General features: G+C 42.2%; 1 protein-coding gene across 1 annotated transcript; it reads right to left on the bottom strand.

Annotated features, from left to right (window-relative positions):
* Nucleotides 1–2,212: 2,212 nt before the first annotated feature.
* SLC30A10 (solute carrier family 30 member 10) lies at nucleotides 2,213–12,150 on the bottom strand. The gene is made up of 4 exons (XM_065679857.1): nucleotides 11,562–12,150; nucleotides 11,079–11,162; nucleotides 7,532–7,768; nucleotides 2,213–6,785 (listed from the first exon to the last, which is right to left on the bottom strand). The coding sequence occupies exons 1-4, from the start codon at nucleotides 12,058–12,060 to the stop codon at nucleotides 6,319–6,321; spliced, it is 1,287 nt and encodes a 428-aa protein (XP_065535929.1). The 5' UTR covers nucleotides 12,061–12,150; the 3' UTR covers nucleotides 2,213–6,318.
* Nucleotides 12,151–12,657: the final 507 nt, after the last annotated feature.

Raw genomic sequence — 12,657 nt, 5'->3', positions numbered from 1 at the left:
ATGCAGCACAGCATAGACAAGGATAAAGCGGAGATCTTTCAACCCCCAATCCTAAGAAACCACCGCCAGCTTCATCTCCTTTTGTATCTGCCTTGCAGAACAGCACAGAGGCTCAGGGGCCAAGGGCCTTATCAATAATTGCAAATTAAACAGCTACTGGGGATGAGCCATGATTACCTATTAGCAAGTTGCTCAGGCATTTCGCGGCCTGTGGCAATTTCTCCTCTCCCCAGCCATTCCCAGGCACAGTCAAGGACCTAATCTCAGTTGGCCCTCTGCACGGGGCCACCCTCTTTTGAAGTGGACAGTATTTTACTAGTATAGAGGCAAGCTCTTCTGTGCTGGCTTGTCTCTTGTGCCTGGGAAAATTCCCAGGTATAATTAATTTACTAATATAGAGATAGGCAATAATGCTTCACAGTTATTGAAATGCATGCTACCTCTATTGACCAAGTTATGTGCTTCTTTCATCAGTGTCACTTTAGAAAAGACAAGTTCAGCCATCAACCTACAGGGCTGCTCTAAGTGACTTTTCTGGTCAGTTGACAGTAAGCATTACACTTATGCCCCTCCCTCTAGAATTATATGGCAAAAATAACTCTCCGCATGTAAAATACAGCTAGGATTCGACAGTAAATTCAACCTTTGCGTCAGAGGGCAAAGCTTATGTACCTGAAAAGACAGAGGCTTACTCATACCCCATTGAATTACTCGTTAGCTTCTCCTACTCTCAGATTTACTGAACCTTCACCTTGGCCTAACTGGAAGATTTGCTAACTTCATCCCAACTATATGCTAAATCTGCCAGGGGGGTTAACTGACCCTTCATCACCCATTGTGAAAATTGTTATTTTCCTACTTCCTACTACAACTTTGGTCCGAACGGGACATCCGCCCTCATCAGATGGATATTCTGCATGCATCTGTGAGGAATCCATAGCAGCCTCCTAACATACTCTTACAGAAGGGTGTGGGTTGCAAACCACACATTTGAAAGCCTGGCAAACTGTAATTGCAAATATATATTGTAAAGTGAATGCATAGAATCCCAAACTGGTTTGGGTTGGAAGGGACCTTAAATATCATCTAGTTCCAACCACCTGCTACAGGCACGGACACCTTTCACTAGACCAGGTTGCTCCAATCCCCCTTCAACTTGGCCTTATGTATTTTGAATACGTAAACATTGGACATATAAGAATCCACATGGAATTTTTTTAGAAGCTGGTTCTAAAAACGCAACCTACTACATCCAACCCAAAATCACCCTATTTCTGTGCCTTCTTGGAGCGTAGGTAAGTATCACAACAGTAGCAGCCCCCTAATGTGGAAAGTACCAACTGCTCCAGAAGGACCCAGGTACAAAATAGGGGCCTCTGTGTAGAGAAGAAGTCCTTGAATTTCAAATGCCTTGTGCCAGTCTGTGCAGTGAGGAAACTGTTCATCAAATGTCAGGATTAAAACTGCATGCTCCAAATCTATCAGCCCTTCTTCTTGTCCTAAAATGGTGGGTTTCAACATTTAACAGTCAGAATACAATTTCTCTTTCTGAAAAGCAACCTCAGGATTACTTGGGCAATCATTTTCATGTACAACCAGTAATAGTTAGGTTAAATCCTTAATATTTCTGTTCTTAATTATTTTTTGTTGCTCTTGAGCATATGTATTATTTTATTTGTCAGGAATTGCTTATAGATGTTTCAGTTCTGTCTCCCAACCCACTGGCTTCAAGCTGAGCCAAGCACATGACCACAGGCAACATATTGGCCAAAATTGAACTGAATTTCTTATGGAGCATTTACTGGAGCATTTCTTATGGACCATCACTTAGGAAGCTATGGCAGTGTGGTGAAGTTGACTGCTGCTCTAAAACCAGCACCTAAACTTTTAGTGTTAAGCATCATCTCATTTCTAACATGCATGTTCATGTCATAAAACCCAGAAGTGAGAATCACAGAGCTCTCCTATCATTTGCAGCCAGCATCCTTGCCTGGTATCCTGGAGCTACAGACTCTAAGTTTACTCCCAGGTTAGGGAGCACTAGGCCACTTGTGAAGGAAGAGCTTTTGAGTGTCTGCCCTCTTTTGTTCCAAACACATAACAGAAGTTGCAGCATTAGCAAACCCACAGGCTAAGAACAAACGTTACTCATACAAAGGTCTTCAAATTATCCAGACTGACACAAGCTCCCTATTGCTGACACACATCAAGCTCAGAACAATGGGTTTATTAAAAAATACACTTTATTGACAAGACATTTAAACTTCATTTTGAAAAAAAAATATAACTGTACGTAAAACCTTAAGTAATCTTTCACTAATAGTTAATAAAAGCACAGTGAGATTTAAAATTCAGTGATTCAGCAATAATGGAAGTTAAATTTGGCACATTATTTAAATCACATAATGAACAGAAAAACGGGAGGAAACTTGTAAGCAACACAACTCCATAAATGTAACAATCTTACACAGTGACATCCTCATATCAAGGTATCACTATTCAAATAAAGTATTTAACATAGAAAGTGCTTCCACTTAGAGCAATGTAAGTGGCAGAACCTATAGAAATCTTCATAGGTTTTGAACCATCTTTTCAGAAACATCCCTTTTACCTGCTTTCCATTTAGTGACCCACACTTTCCCCTAAGGTGTTAATGAATGACTACTGAACCCTATTGATTTCATTGTACTTTCTCAGGTTTAGAAGCCAGCCTTCTTTTAAAAGTTGGTTCATGTGGACTGTTTTTAAAGAATGTATATATATGAATGTATATATTTACATCTCAGGATAACTACTTGGGCAACATTTCTATACAGACCACAGAACATAAAATAGTCCTTGGAGTAGCTCACATCAAGACATCCATAGCTTTGGGTGGTGATCTTCACCTCGGGGAAAACTTGGATGCTGGCATATTCCCTTCAAAGTTCAGAATAAAAGTAAGCATTCAGAACAGTAAGTGTTATAATCAGGTAGGGGAGGGGGAAAGAATAGGAAGAACTAAACAAGGTCAAAAAGTGGTTCGCAATTATAAAGCGTATCACACAGCAAAACCAGAAAGTGGGTGAATTTGAATAAAATGGAGTGCAAAAATTAAACCAGTGCACAAAAGAGGTATTTCTAAACTGTACTATGGGTACATCACCCTGCTCAGAAGGCCACCAAAACCATCCTGCTTTTCTTGAAGAGACAAAGAATATGAAAAACATTAAAAGGAAAAAAAACACAGCTGTGAAATAAGACAAAGAACACAAGTTTTCAACTGAAAACCTGTAAAACAAAGGCAATGCTCCTAAAAATTGCTCTTCTTTAAAAAAAAAATAACTGATGCTAAGTCAAGGCTTGTGTTTAGAGAGTGACAGAAGGAAACATTAACACTCAAATTGGCACACATGGTACATATGAAAAGGTAACAAAAAACTGATTCGCTTTCTGTAAAGACCTACAATTGATGAACGCCAGTAAAGTGCTTTTGCATTCAGTACCATGTTAATTCATTCCAGATTTTGCTTCTGCTCCAAAACTACCTGGTAAGGCTAGCAAATGTTTCGCTGTCATACAAGTAGGTGATGTTTATGACTGGCTATGGATCAGAGGGACACACAAGCCGGATAACCAGTTGAAAGTTACCTGCATTTTAAACAGATTTCTTTTGCTACAGATAGTGACAGCCACAGAACCTGAATGCCGTAATGATTCCAAGGGAGTACAGGAAGAGGACAGAGTAGCACAATCAACCTGCAATCATCAGAAATTTTACATTACTGAATTGGAAGGGGTAGAAATTAAGCTAAAGAGGCCAGACAAGAAATTTCATGACAGTGCAGTATGCTACAAAACTGAATCTAGAACAAGACCCACAGATAAAGGCAGATACTTGAAATATATTGTATTGTGAAATAAGGAAAGCCTACTTCAAGTGAATTAGAAGAAATTTGCCAAGAACTGAAGGGAAATAAGCCAGTACAAAATTAACACTGATTGGAATTAAGTCTTCTACAGATGTAGAGAGGGGCCACCCAGTACAGCCAAGCTGTGGCATGCTTCAAGAAAGGAGAAAGATATTTTATTGTGGGACTAAAAGGAAGGATACCAGGTCAGAAACCTTAGCTGAATACCCTTAAAGTCCCTACACAGAAAAAACATGGCTCATCTCATCAATAACATAGCTCTGTTGGTCTTGCTTGCTTAAGCAATAATGCAAATGTTGTATCTGATTGTTTTCCAGACCTGAAGATTTCTATAATCCCTGGTATTTTGCTATTTACTCACAGGCAACAATTACAGTACATTCAACCAGACAAGAAAAAATGTCTAAGAATGTTACTTCATTGTATTTTTGGGTTACAACACTTTTAAAAGCTTAAAAAATAGATAAACATAGTTTTAACAAACACTGGCAGAACAAAGAAAGAGATGGTCCATTTTGTCAAATGCCCCAACATCATATACTTGTTTAATCCCAAAATAAACAACACTGCCATTCCATCTTCAACCATTTAATAATATATATATATAAAAATTACCTGATTAAAGACATAAATGCATAACTATGAAAGGGTGCTTGTTTTTAGAGGTTATCTGGAAAGCGAGCTCTCCCCTTGACTTTGTTGGTATTTTGGGAGCCTTTTATTCCAGATATCAAAATAACCCCGGTAAATATATTTGTTTAAATGTCAGGTTTAGGTGTAAATAACATTATCATAGATGAAAATAAGGACAAAAAAGACAGAACAATCTTACTTTATGCCACACACTTTTAAGAGACACAGCAATTCTTTAAATGTTTCCTGATTTACATCAATTTGTGCAATAACTGCCAAGCAAGATCCTGCTGCTTTCACCTCTGCTGCTAACAGAATCAGACTAGAGGATCAAGCTTTTAATTATATTAACACATAATTTAGTTTATATTATAAAAACTTGGAAACAATGGAAAGTTATAAAATATATTAATTTGCTCAAGAACCTGTTCAACGACAAATCTCAATGTGCTATTTAGACTGGAATCATTGGTTCAGTAAATACCATCTTGCGAGCAGCAAAATATCCTGCTGTGTGTTGTAATAGTCATTGACTTAATGTAATCATCCTTATTAATAAGAAATTGGCTGCTTTCAAGCCAGCCTTACAAGGAGGTCCTGGCGTTTTCCCAGCCCAGGCAGGAAATCAATTTGCCCTTTCTGTTAAGGTGTCACTGAAGTAAAGATGCTTTTAATTTATAAAGGTGTTCTCCTGAATAAACAAATAAAATAGCCTGCCCAGGCCACACATACCATTGAAAGGCTGCTTTTGACAGCAAAATACATTTGAAAGCTTCTGGATATGATGTGCATAGTTCCCTCTGGTAATACTGCATATAAAATTTTAAAGGGACTTTCTTAATGCAATATTAAATTATGTCTTACTAGTAAAACTGTAGAATTTTAACTGTTCACAATAAACACATTAGCTTATTTATTCAGCATGAGTAATGACAGACACTCATTGTTAAAGATACTGCAATCATCCTGTGCAATGATGAATTAAGACTGTGACTATGATACCTTCTGTTGTCAAGAGGAAAAAAGAAACACTGAGTTGCAATCACAGCAGTGAACAAGATAAAAGTTAGCTGGATGACTGCCTGTGTTTCTGTTTGCTAGAATTGATACTAAAAGTATTTCTTTGCTTTCATGACAAGTCTATTCTTAAGCACATTTATCTGTGATTAGGCTAGGACACCAGTAGTAAAGAAGCAAGACCAGCTTCTGCTCTAAAACACATTCCTTAAATACAGGAATCAGTCAAGAAAACAATGCAAGAAAACTCCCAAGTATTTCCCCATATTCCTTAGACTCTCTCATTCACAAACTCCACTGGTCAGAAGCACAAGCATTATGTTAAACACGAACTGTTTATGCAAAAATGGGGTTTCAGGATCAGTAAAGCATCTCTACTGAAGTCCTTTATAAATATACAGTACTTCAGCCCAGTAGAATTTTAACTGGCCACAGGGCTTTCAGGAAATGGCTCACTTCAGCAGAAAAGGCCAGATTTTCATTCCCAGTGCCACTGGCCATTAACTGCGAGCATCAGTGCAGACAGCAAAACACCCCATTCAGTCTAACAACAGAGACTCACACATGGTTTGGGAAGGAACTGTGTTAGGCTGTATCAGAACACACTTCATGGAAATACGAATCCTTATTTAGGTGTATTTTGGTTTACAGCTAAAGCAGAGAAAACTTTTTGCCACACCAGCTTCAGCTACAACCCCCTTCCCAGCCAGGACACATTTGTTCTGTGAGAACATGATGCTGCATAGAGGGGAATTGCCTAAAGCCGTGTACTGCTCAACATGGATTTGCCATCACAATTTTTCACATTCCTAATGCTATCCTCTGCCAGTGGGTACTCAATAGGGATTTCAACATCGTTTTTCCTGGAACCATTGTCTTTATGCACTGCAGAAAGGCAACTATCATTTTTCTCAGTATAGCCATTAGTTTTAGCCAGGTGAGGTTCCCGCTGACTGCAGCACAGCTGAGAGTCACAAGCTTTTGAGATGCAGGGTGAGCTGCACAGTATCTGGGAGTTCTTGTGATCAGTGTACTCGGGCTGGATGGTCACAGAATGGATCCCTGCATCATGGAAAATCTTCCGTATTTTATAAGCAGCATCTTGGTAATCGGTAGGGGTTTGGCACTTGATGTGAAGAGTAGCAATATTCTTCCCACCTGCAAGCTCCCAGACATGCAACTCATGAAGGCTGCTCACCCCTGGTACATGAGCCAGTTCGTCAGCTGGAAAACATAAGAGAAAGATATTACAGGCTTTGGTGTACTGGGTAATTACCAGATTCTCATTAAGAGCCCTATCTGAAAGCAGAAAAAAGTACACTTACTCTTATTTTGTGCACTTTCTTACACTTATTTTATGCTTAGTAAAATATAGCTACTCCCAGCTGCCTTCAGTTCACCCTCCAGATGGCCACACAAGCAATTCACCCTTCCTTCTGGGTTCACCCATCCCTCAGACTCCTTTAAGGCAATTTACACTGAAGCAATGATGGAGCACCACTTCCTTGGCCAAGATCCCACATCTTCTGGTTTCCTTAGCCCCGAGCATGGTGGAATTCCAGCAATAACCAGTGCTACCCCACAATTAACTAGTGTGAAATATGCCAGAGAGCTACAAAATTAACCAGCCTTAATGGAAATTTCCAAGCAGTTTTGGAAGAGTCTCAGAAGAAGGGTTGAGAGATACTGCAATTCAATGTTATTTCTTTCACAAACACCCCACACAAAGCATTAACAGCTCAAGACCTGGTACTTTTGATGTACTGTTAGAGTACCACATTCTCAAAATGCATGCTTTAACTAATCCAGAGAGATTTGAGTCATGTTGCTAGGACACAGGCATGTGACTATTTCTCACTGTTCTTGAGAATTTAGAGCTGTTATGAGTAAATAATCCAAACATGTCATTCCAGAAATAACCTATGCATTGAAATATATCATTAGAATTAATAGCAACAAATTTGACTTACTCAGTAGTTGCATATTAACACCTTTGGGAACCATCTGCAACAAAATAGTTGAGGTCTCCTTGATAAGTGGGAATGCAGAAGACAAGATGATGAACACCATAATTATTGTGAGGCTTGGATCAATGTAGCACTGCCAGTTACATGGAGCATCCCCCAGAGGAAGTACATGGAAGATTGTAGCAGCAACTACCACAACCACAGATCCAAGTGCATCTCCCATAACATGCAAAAGAACACCTGAAACAGATGGCACAACTTCCATTAGTGGGGGGTGAGGGAGGTTTTTTTCTGGGGGGGAAGTACAGTAGTGCTGCATTTTTCAAGTCTGTTCCACTTGACATGTAAAAGAGGCAATTTTCCAGGCATTAATATCTTAACTGATACTTTCAGTAACAGCTTTCAGGACAAAACAGCAAGGGAAATACTGACTGAACCCCAGCTGCTTAAGTGGGATGCATTATTAAACACATAGGGTATGCTAGCACTGCGGTCCAACTGCAATGCCATGGCAACGCAGAAAGTGTTGGCTTAAACGCCTGCAGATTATTAAAAGATCCTGGCACATTAAACCTCATTTCTCAATTAAAAATTGATGACTAAATATATCCATTCTACCCTGGAAGCTAAGAGAGCCACAGACCACTCCCAGTAACAGTTACTCTCCTCCATCAGCTTCTATGACACTACTGAAACCTGGAAAGTTACCTACATGAAAACTAAGCTTACCCCTGTGGCTTCAAATGCCCTCAAACGCTGATTTTAAGATCCAGCTTGATTACTAGGCATACTAAACCTTGTCCCACCAACACTACTAGCCCTCAAATCCCCCCAAGAAATCGGAATTGGGTTTGACAGTCAGTCACATGGACAACATAGTTTAATACATGCCTGGACTACTCTAAATTGAGAGGAACGCTGGGTACCACTTTTTACATCTATAGATATGTTTTTGCACTAAAGGTAAAGGCACAAAACAGGCTCCTGTAATAACACATTTTTAGCTGCCCTTTCAATTACAATGACTGAAGTAGTCTTCTTGCTATAAAGTCCCAATAATCCAAGAACTTTTTTCTTTTTACTACTTTACATAATTTTTCCTCAAATGCACTCTAGTTTTGTCAGTCTTTACTATTTAGACTCAGATTCATTCAACCCATGCCTAATTCATAACATCTCTCAATATATTAAGTTCATTTCTTTGCCAATACTTCTTACTGTAAGCCTGTGAGAGAATGCAATGGACTATCTCCTTTCAACATCCTTATGCCAAGCACTTTCAAGAGCTTCAGTCTATTGGAATCACTTCCTCTGAGATGGAGAATCTGCAAAAGGCTCCCTACCAAACTCATTAACAACACAGTGAAGAGTTTTGGCTGTTTGGTGATGCTAGTCACTGGATTAAACCTACAGCTTTGCCTGTGCTGTTCTTTCTTGCCAGCTCTGTGCATGAACATTGATCTTCTCTGTGATAAATAAAGGCAATAACCCTGGAGTTCCTCGGAATCACTTGGGTCAGATAAGAAAAGTACAAGCTTCCAGTGAGTCCAGCTCTTTCTGCTGGAGTCAGGCATGTTCTGCCCTTTCTGGCAGACTCCCACAAAGCTTTACTCCTCCTAACAGTGTTGCAGTGTTCCCTTTTTATTTACAAATAATCCTGATTCAGCACAGGCTATCAGCTATTGCATGAACAAAAGGGACAGGCAGGATGCAATTGCCAAGGAAACGAACTGGAGAGCACAGCTTAAAGAGAACAGGAAAACGCTTCAGAAAGTCTTCTTTTGAATGAAGAATAAAGTAAAATGTGTCAGAATTTTTATAAATTATGAATTGAGAATACAGAACTTGGAGAATTCTTATTTTACATTACTCACATCATAATATGTACATCTTAGTTACACATCACATAATGAGGGCTTAGACAGAAATTATTTCCCTATTGATCCCCTAAAGCTCTGGTTATTAGACAGAACTGAAAATTATGCTTTATTTAATAAAGCCAGTCTGGTAGGATGACAGTAACGCACAGTTTCCAACAGCTTGTGTTAGAAAGCCTGAACTGCTCTGCATATGCTCAGGAAATAAAAGGAATAATTTTATACTACGGTAATTAGTCCTGTTGGGCAGAATGCATGGATCCCTGCTCCTAGCACTTTTAAAATCCATTTTTTCCAGCCATTTTTTTTCAGGGAGGCTCAGATTCTGTAATACGCAGGAATTTTGCCAAGTGATCATGGCTATGCAACTAATCCCGAAAAAAAAAAAAAATTGATTTTGAATTTCTGTAGCAAGGAACATTTGTAAGGACAATACAAAGACTTTGCAAAGATGACACACTGAAGTAGCACTTAGAGAAAAAGTCTCTTTCTAAAAACCAAAGATGACAGGTATCTTAAAATAACTGACACAAAACTCTTTATCCTTCAGACATCTTTCAGAGTTTCCAGCATCCGTATGCTAAGCACTGTCATTCAGGCAAATAAGGCCTTCTCTAAAATACACTCACTGGTTTCTTATTCTTTCCTCCTCCATACCTGAAAGTGACAGTTTGCTTTACCTGCTCCAATACCCTTACCACTATAATGCCATAATAACCAGTGACACCGATCTCTAGACATTCAGGAAAGCGCTGTGGCTGTAGCACATGGTTTGATTTCCAAAGGGTCTTCCTTGACAGACAGGTGGGCAGACACACAGAAAACCCAACGAAACAACAAGTGCCTGACTGCCATTGACCTCTTGACCTGAATTCACATGATGCCAACTTACAGGACTTTGAAGGAATATCAGATGCTGATAAGCAACCTCAGCAGCCCGAAACTATCATTCTGCTTCAGCTTTCCAACAGCCCTTTCCCTGGAGACAAACTCCATGTGTAATATAGTCAAAGATATCTGCTTTTGTATCAGCTGAGAGTAGGTATTTAAATGTGTATACATTATAAATGCCTATACACAGGGGGAGAGAGAGACTTGGTTAATTTCTCTCTAGAAGCAGCTATGCCAGTTCGCTCCACAGATACCCAGAGACGAATTACAACGTAAGAAGGGTTGATCCTATCACAGACAAGTTCACAGTTCAAGGACCCGCAAAAATACTGTGCTGGAGCACCACTTCCAGCGCCTTTCTCCTCGTGCTGACAACAAAACCTTGGGATTCAAAGAAGTTCCATTTCCTGCCCTAACGCATTTGAAAGCTGAAAACTGCTCAACTGCTACAGCAGTGACAGCCAGCGAAGCACCTCACAGCTACCTGGCTCACCTTCCTACAAAGCCAAGCAGAGGTTCAGCTGCACTCTTCTAAATAATGAAAATCATGACGTGAGGACACACAGCCAAATCAGCACCACACTACTTTGTTATTATCTATGCTATTTCATACAACCAAAACCTTTCTGCTAAAGATAACTGGGTCTATGTACACAGAAGAGCCCTGGGCTTTTGCTCTATTTATTACTGATATTTGGTAAAAGTAAATAGAAACCTGAAATGGAAATCAGAAAGTGTTTTAAAGTTAATGATAATATTAGCAGTATACTCCTGTGCTGTACCTCTGATGTTCAAGGCTTCAGACTTCTTTTCTTTTTTCTTCTCAGACCCCTCCTCAGGGCTTTTTTGGTCATTGGGTGAATCACCTGCATTCAAAGAAGAAACGCTGTGTTGTGTATAAGTTCTACAAACAGAAAAAACATCAACTTTCTCAAAACCAACTTATTTCAAAGACGACGAGAAGAGAAATAAAAACACAAGACAACAAAACAAGCCAAACCATTCTCCACGCAGCAATCTGAGCAGCACCACCTCCTTCCCCCCAGCAGCCCGGTGTAAAGTACAAGGTGAATGAGGCAGCGGGGGTGTGACTGAGTGACAGACACAGCGTCTGAGTGTCTTTGGGGGGGCTCGGGAGGGTTAGGGACGAATCCAACAGGTCCCGAGGGAAAACAGGCAGGAGAAAGAGGACGGGAGGGATGAGGAAGGGTGGGAAGCAGGACACAAGGGGAAGCCTGGACGGCAAGGCTGCAGCCGAAAGGCACCTGCTTCATCGGCCTCCCCGGCTGGGGCACCGCTGGGCACGGCCGGAGCGGGCATCGGGGCTGGCGGGCTGCGGCGGCAGCAGACGCCCCAGTCCTGGAACACGAGCAGCCCCACCAGGTTGACGGCGAGGCCGAGGGTGCCGACGATGAGCACCAGCTGCGCGTCGTCGATGGGCTCCGGCCGGGCGAGGCGCAGGATGGCCTCGACGGAAATGGTGAAGCAGAGCGCGGTGAGGAACACGGCGTTGCTGAGGGCCCCCACAGCCTCAGCGCGGCTGTAGCCGTACGTGGCGCGGGGGCCGCGGCGGCTGCGGCGGGCGATGCGCCCCGTGGAGAGACCGACACAGAGGGAGATGAGGTCCGAGAGCATGTTGAAGGAGTCGGACACCAGCGCGATGGAGTTGCCCAGGTAGCCCGACACCAGCTCGGCCACGAAGAAGCCGGTGGTAAGCACCAGCATGAAGATGAGGCGGCACGTCTTCCCCGAGTACCGCCCCATGGCGAGGCCTATAGCCGGCCCCCCCTACCTCGGCACCCCTCTCCGCGTTAACTTCGCGGCATGCCCCACCACGGAGCACAGCAACCACCACCCTCCCGCAACAAGTGCGGCCGCCCCAGCCCTTAACGCCGCCGCCCGCAGAGCTACGCCCCGCCCGCCGCCCAGCCCCGAGGGGACGGACATGGGCGCCCGTCCCTCCCCTCTACAACCGCTGGTACCGAGCGCTGCGCGATACCGGGGATCGCGGCGGTACGAAATACATCGGATCCGAGATAAACCTGCAATAGAACGGCCGGGGGAGGCGCCGTAAGGGGAAGAGCTCTCTCGGGAAGTGCAAAGACATCCCGATCAAAGGGAAAGGCTACATGGGGTGCCGGGTCCCACCGCGGTGTCCAAAGGTGAAGGTTAAGGGTGCTGAGGCGCTGGCACAGGGTGCCCAGAGAAGCCGTGGCTGCCCCATCCCTGGCAGTGTTCAAGGCCAGGTTGGACGAGGCTTGGAGCAACCTGCTCTAGGGGAAGATGTCCCTGGCAGTGGCAGGGGGTTGGAACTGGATGAGCTTAATGTCCTTTCCAACCCAAACCAGACTGTGATTCTAT

This window comes from Lathamus discolor, chromosome 5 (assembly GCF_037157495.1).
Source record: "Lathamus discolor isolate bLatDis1 chromosome 5, bLatDis1.hap1, whole genome shotgun sequence".
Taxonomy (NCBI): Eukaryota; Metazoa; Chordata; class Aves; order Psittaciformes; family Psittacidae; genus Lathamus; species Lathamus discolor.
Note: the sequence above shows the minus strand (reverse complement) of the source record. Positions and strands in the feature narration are given on the sequence as shown.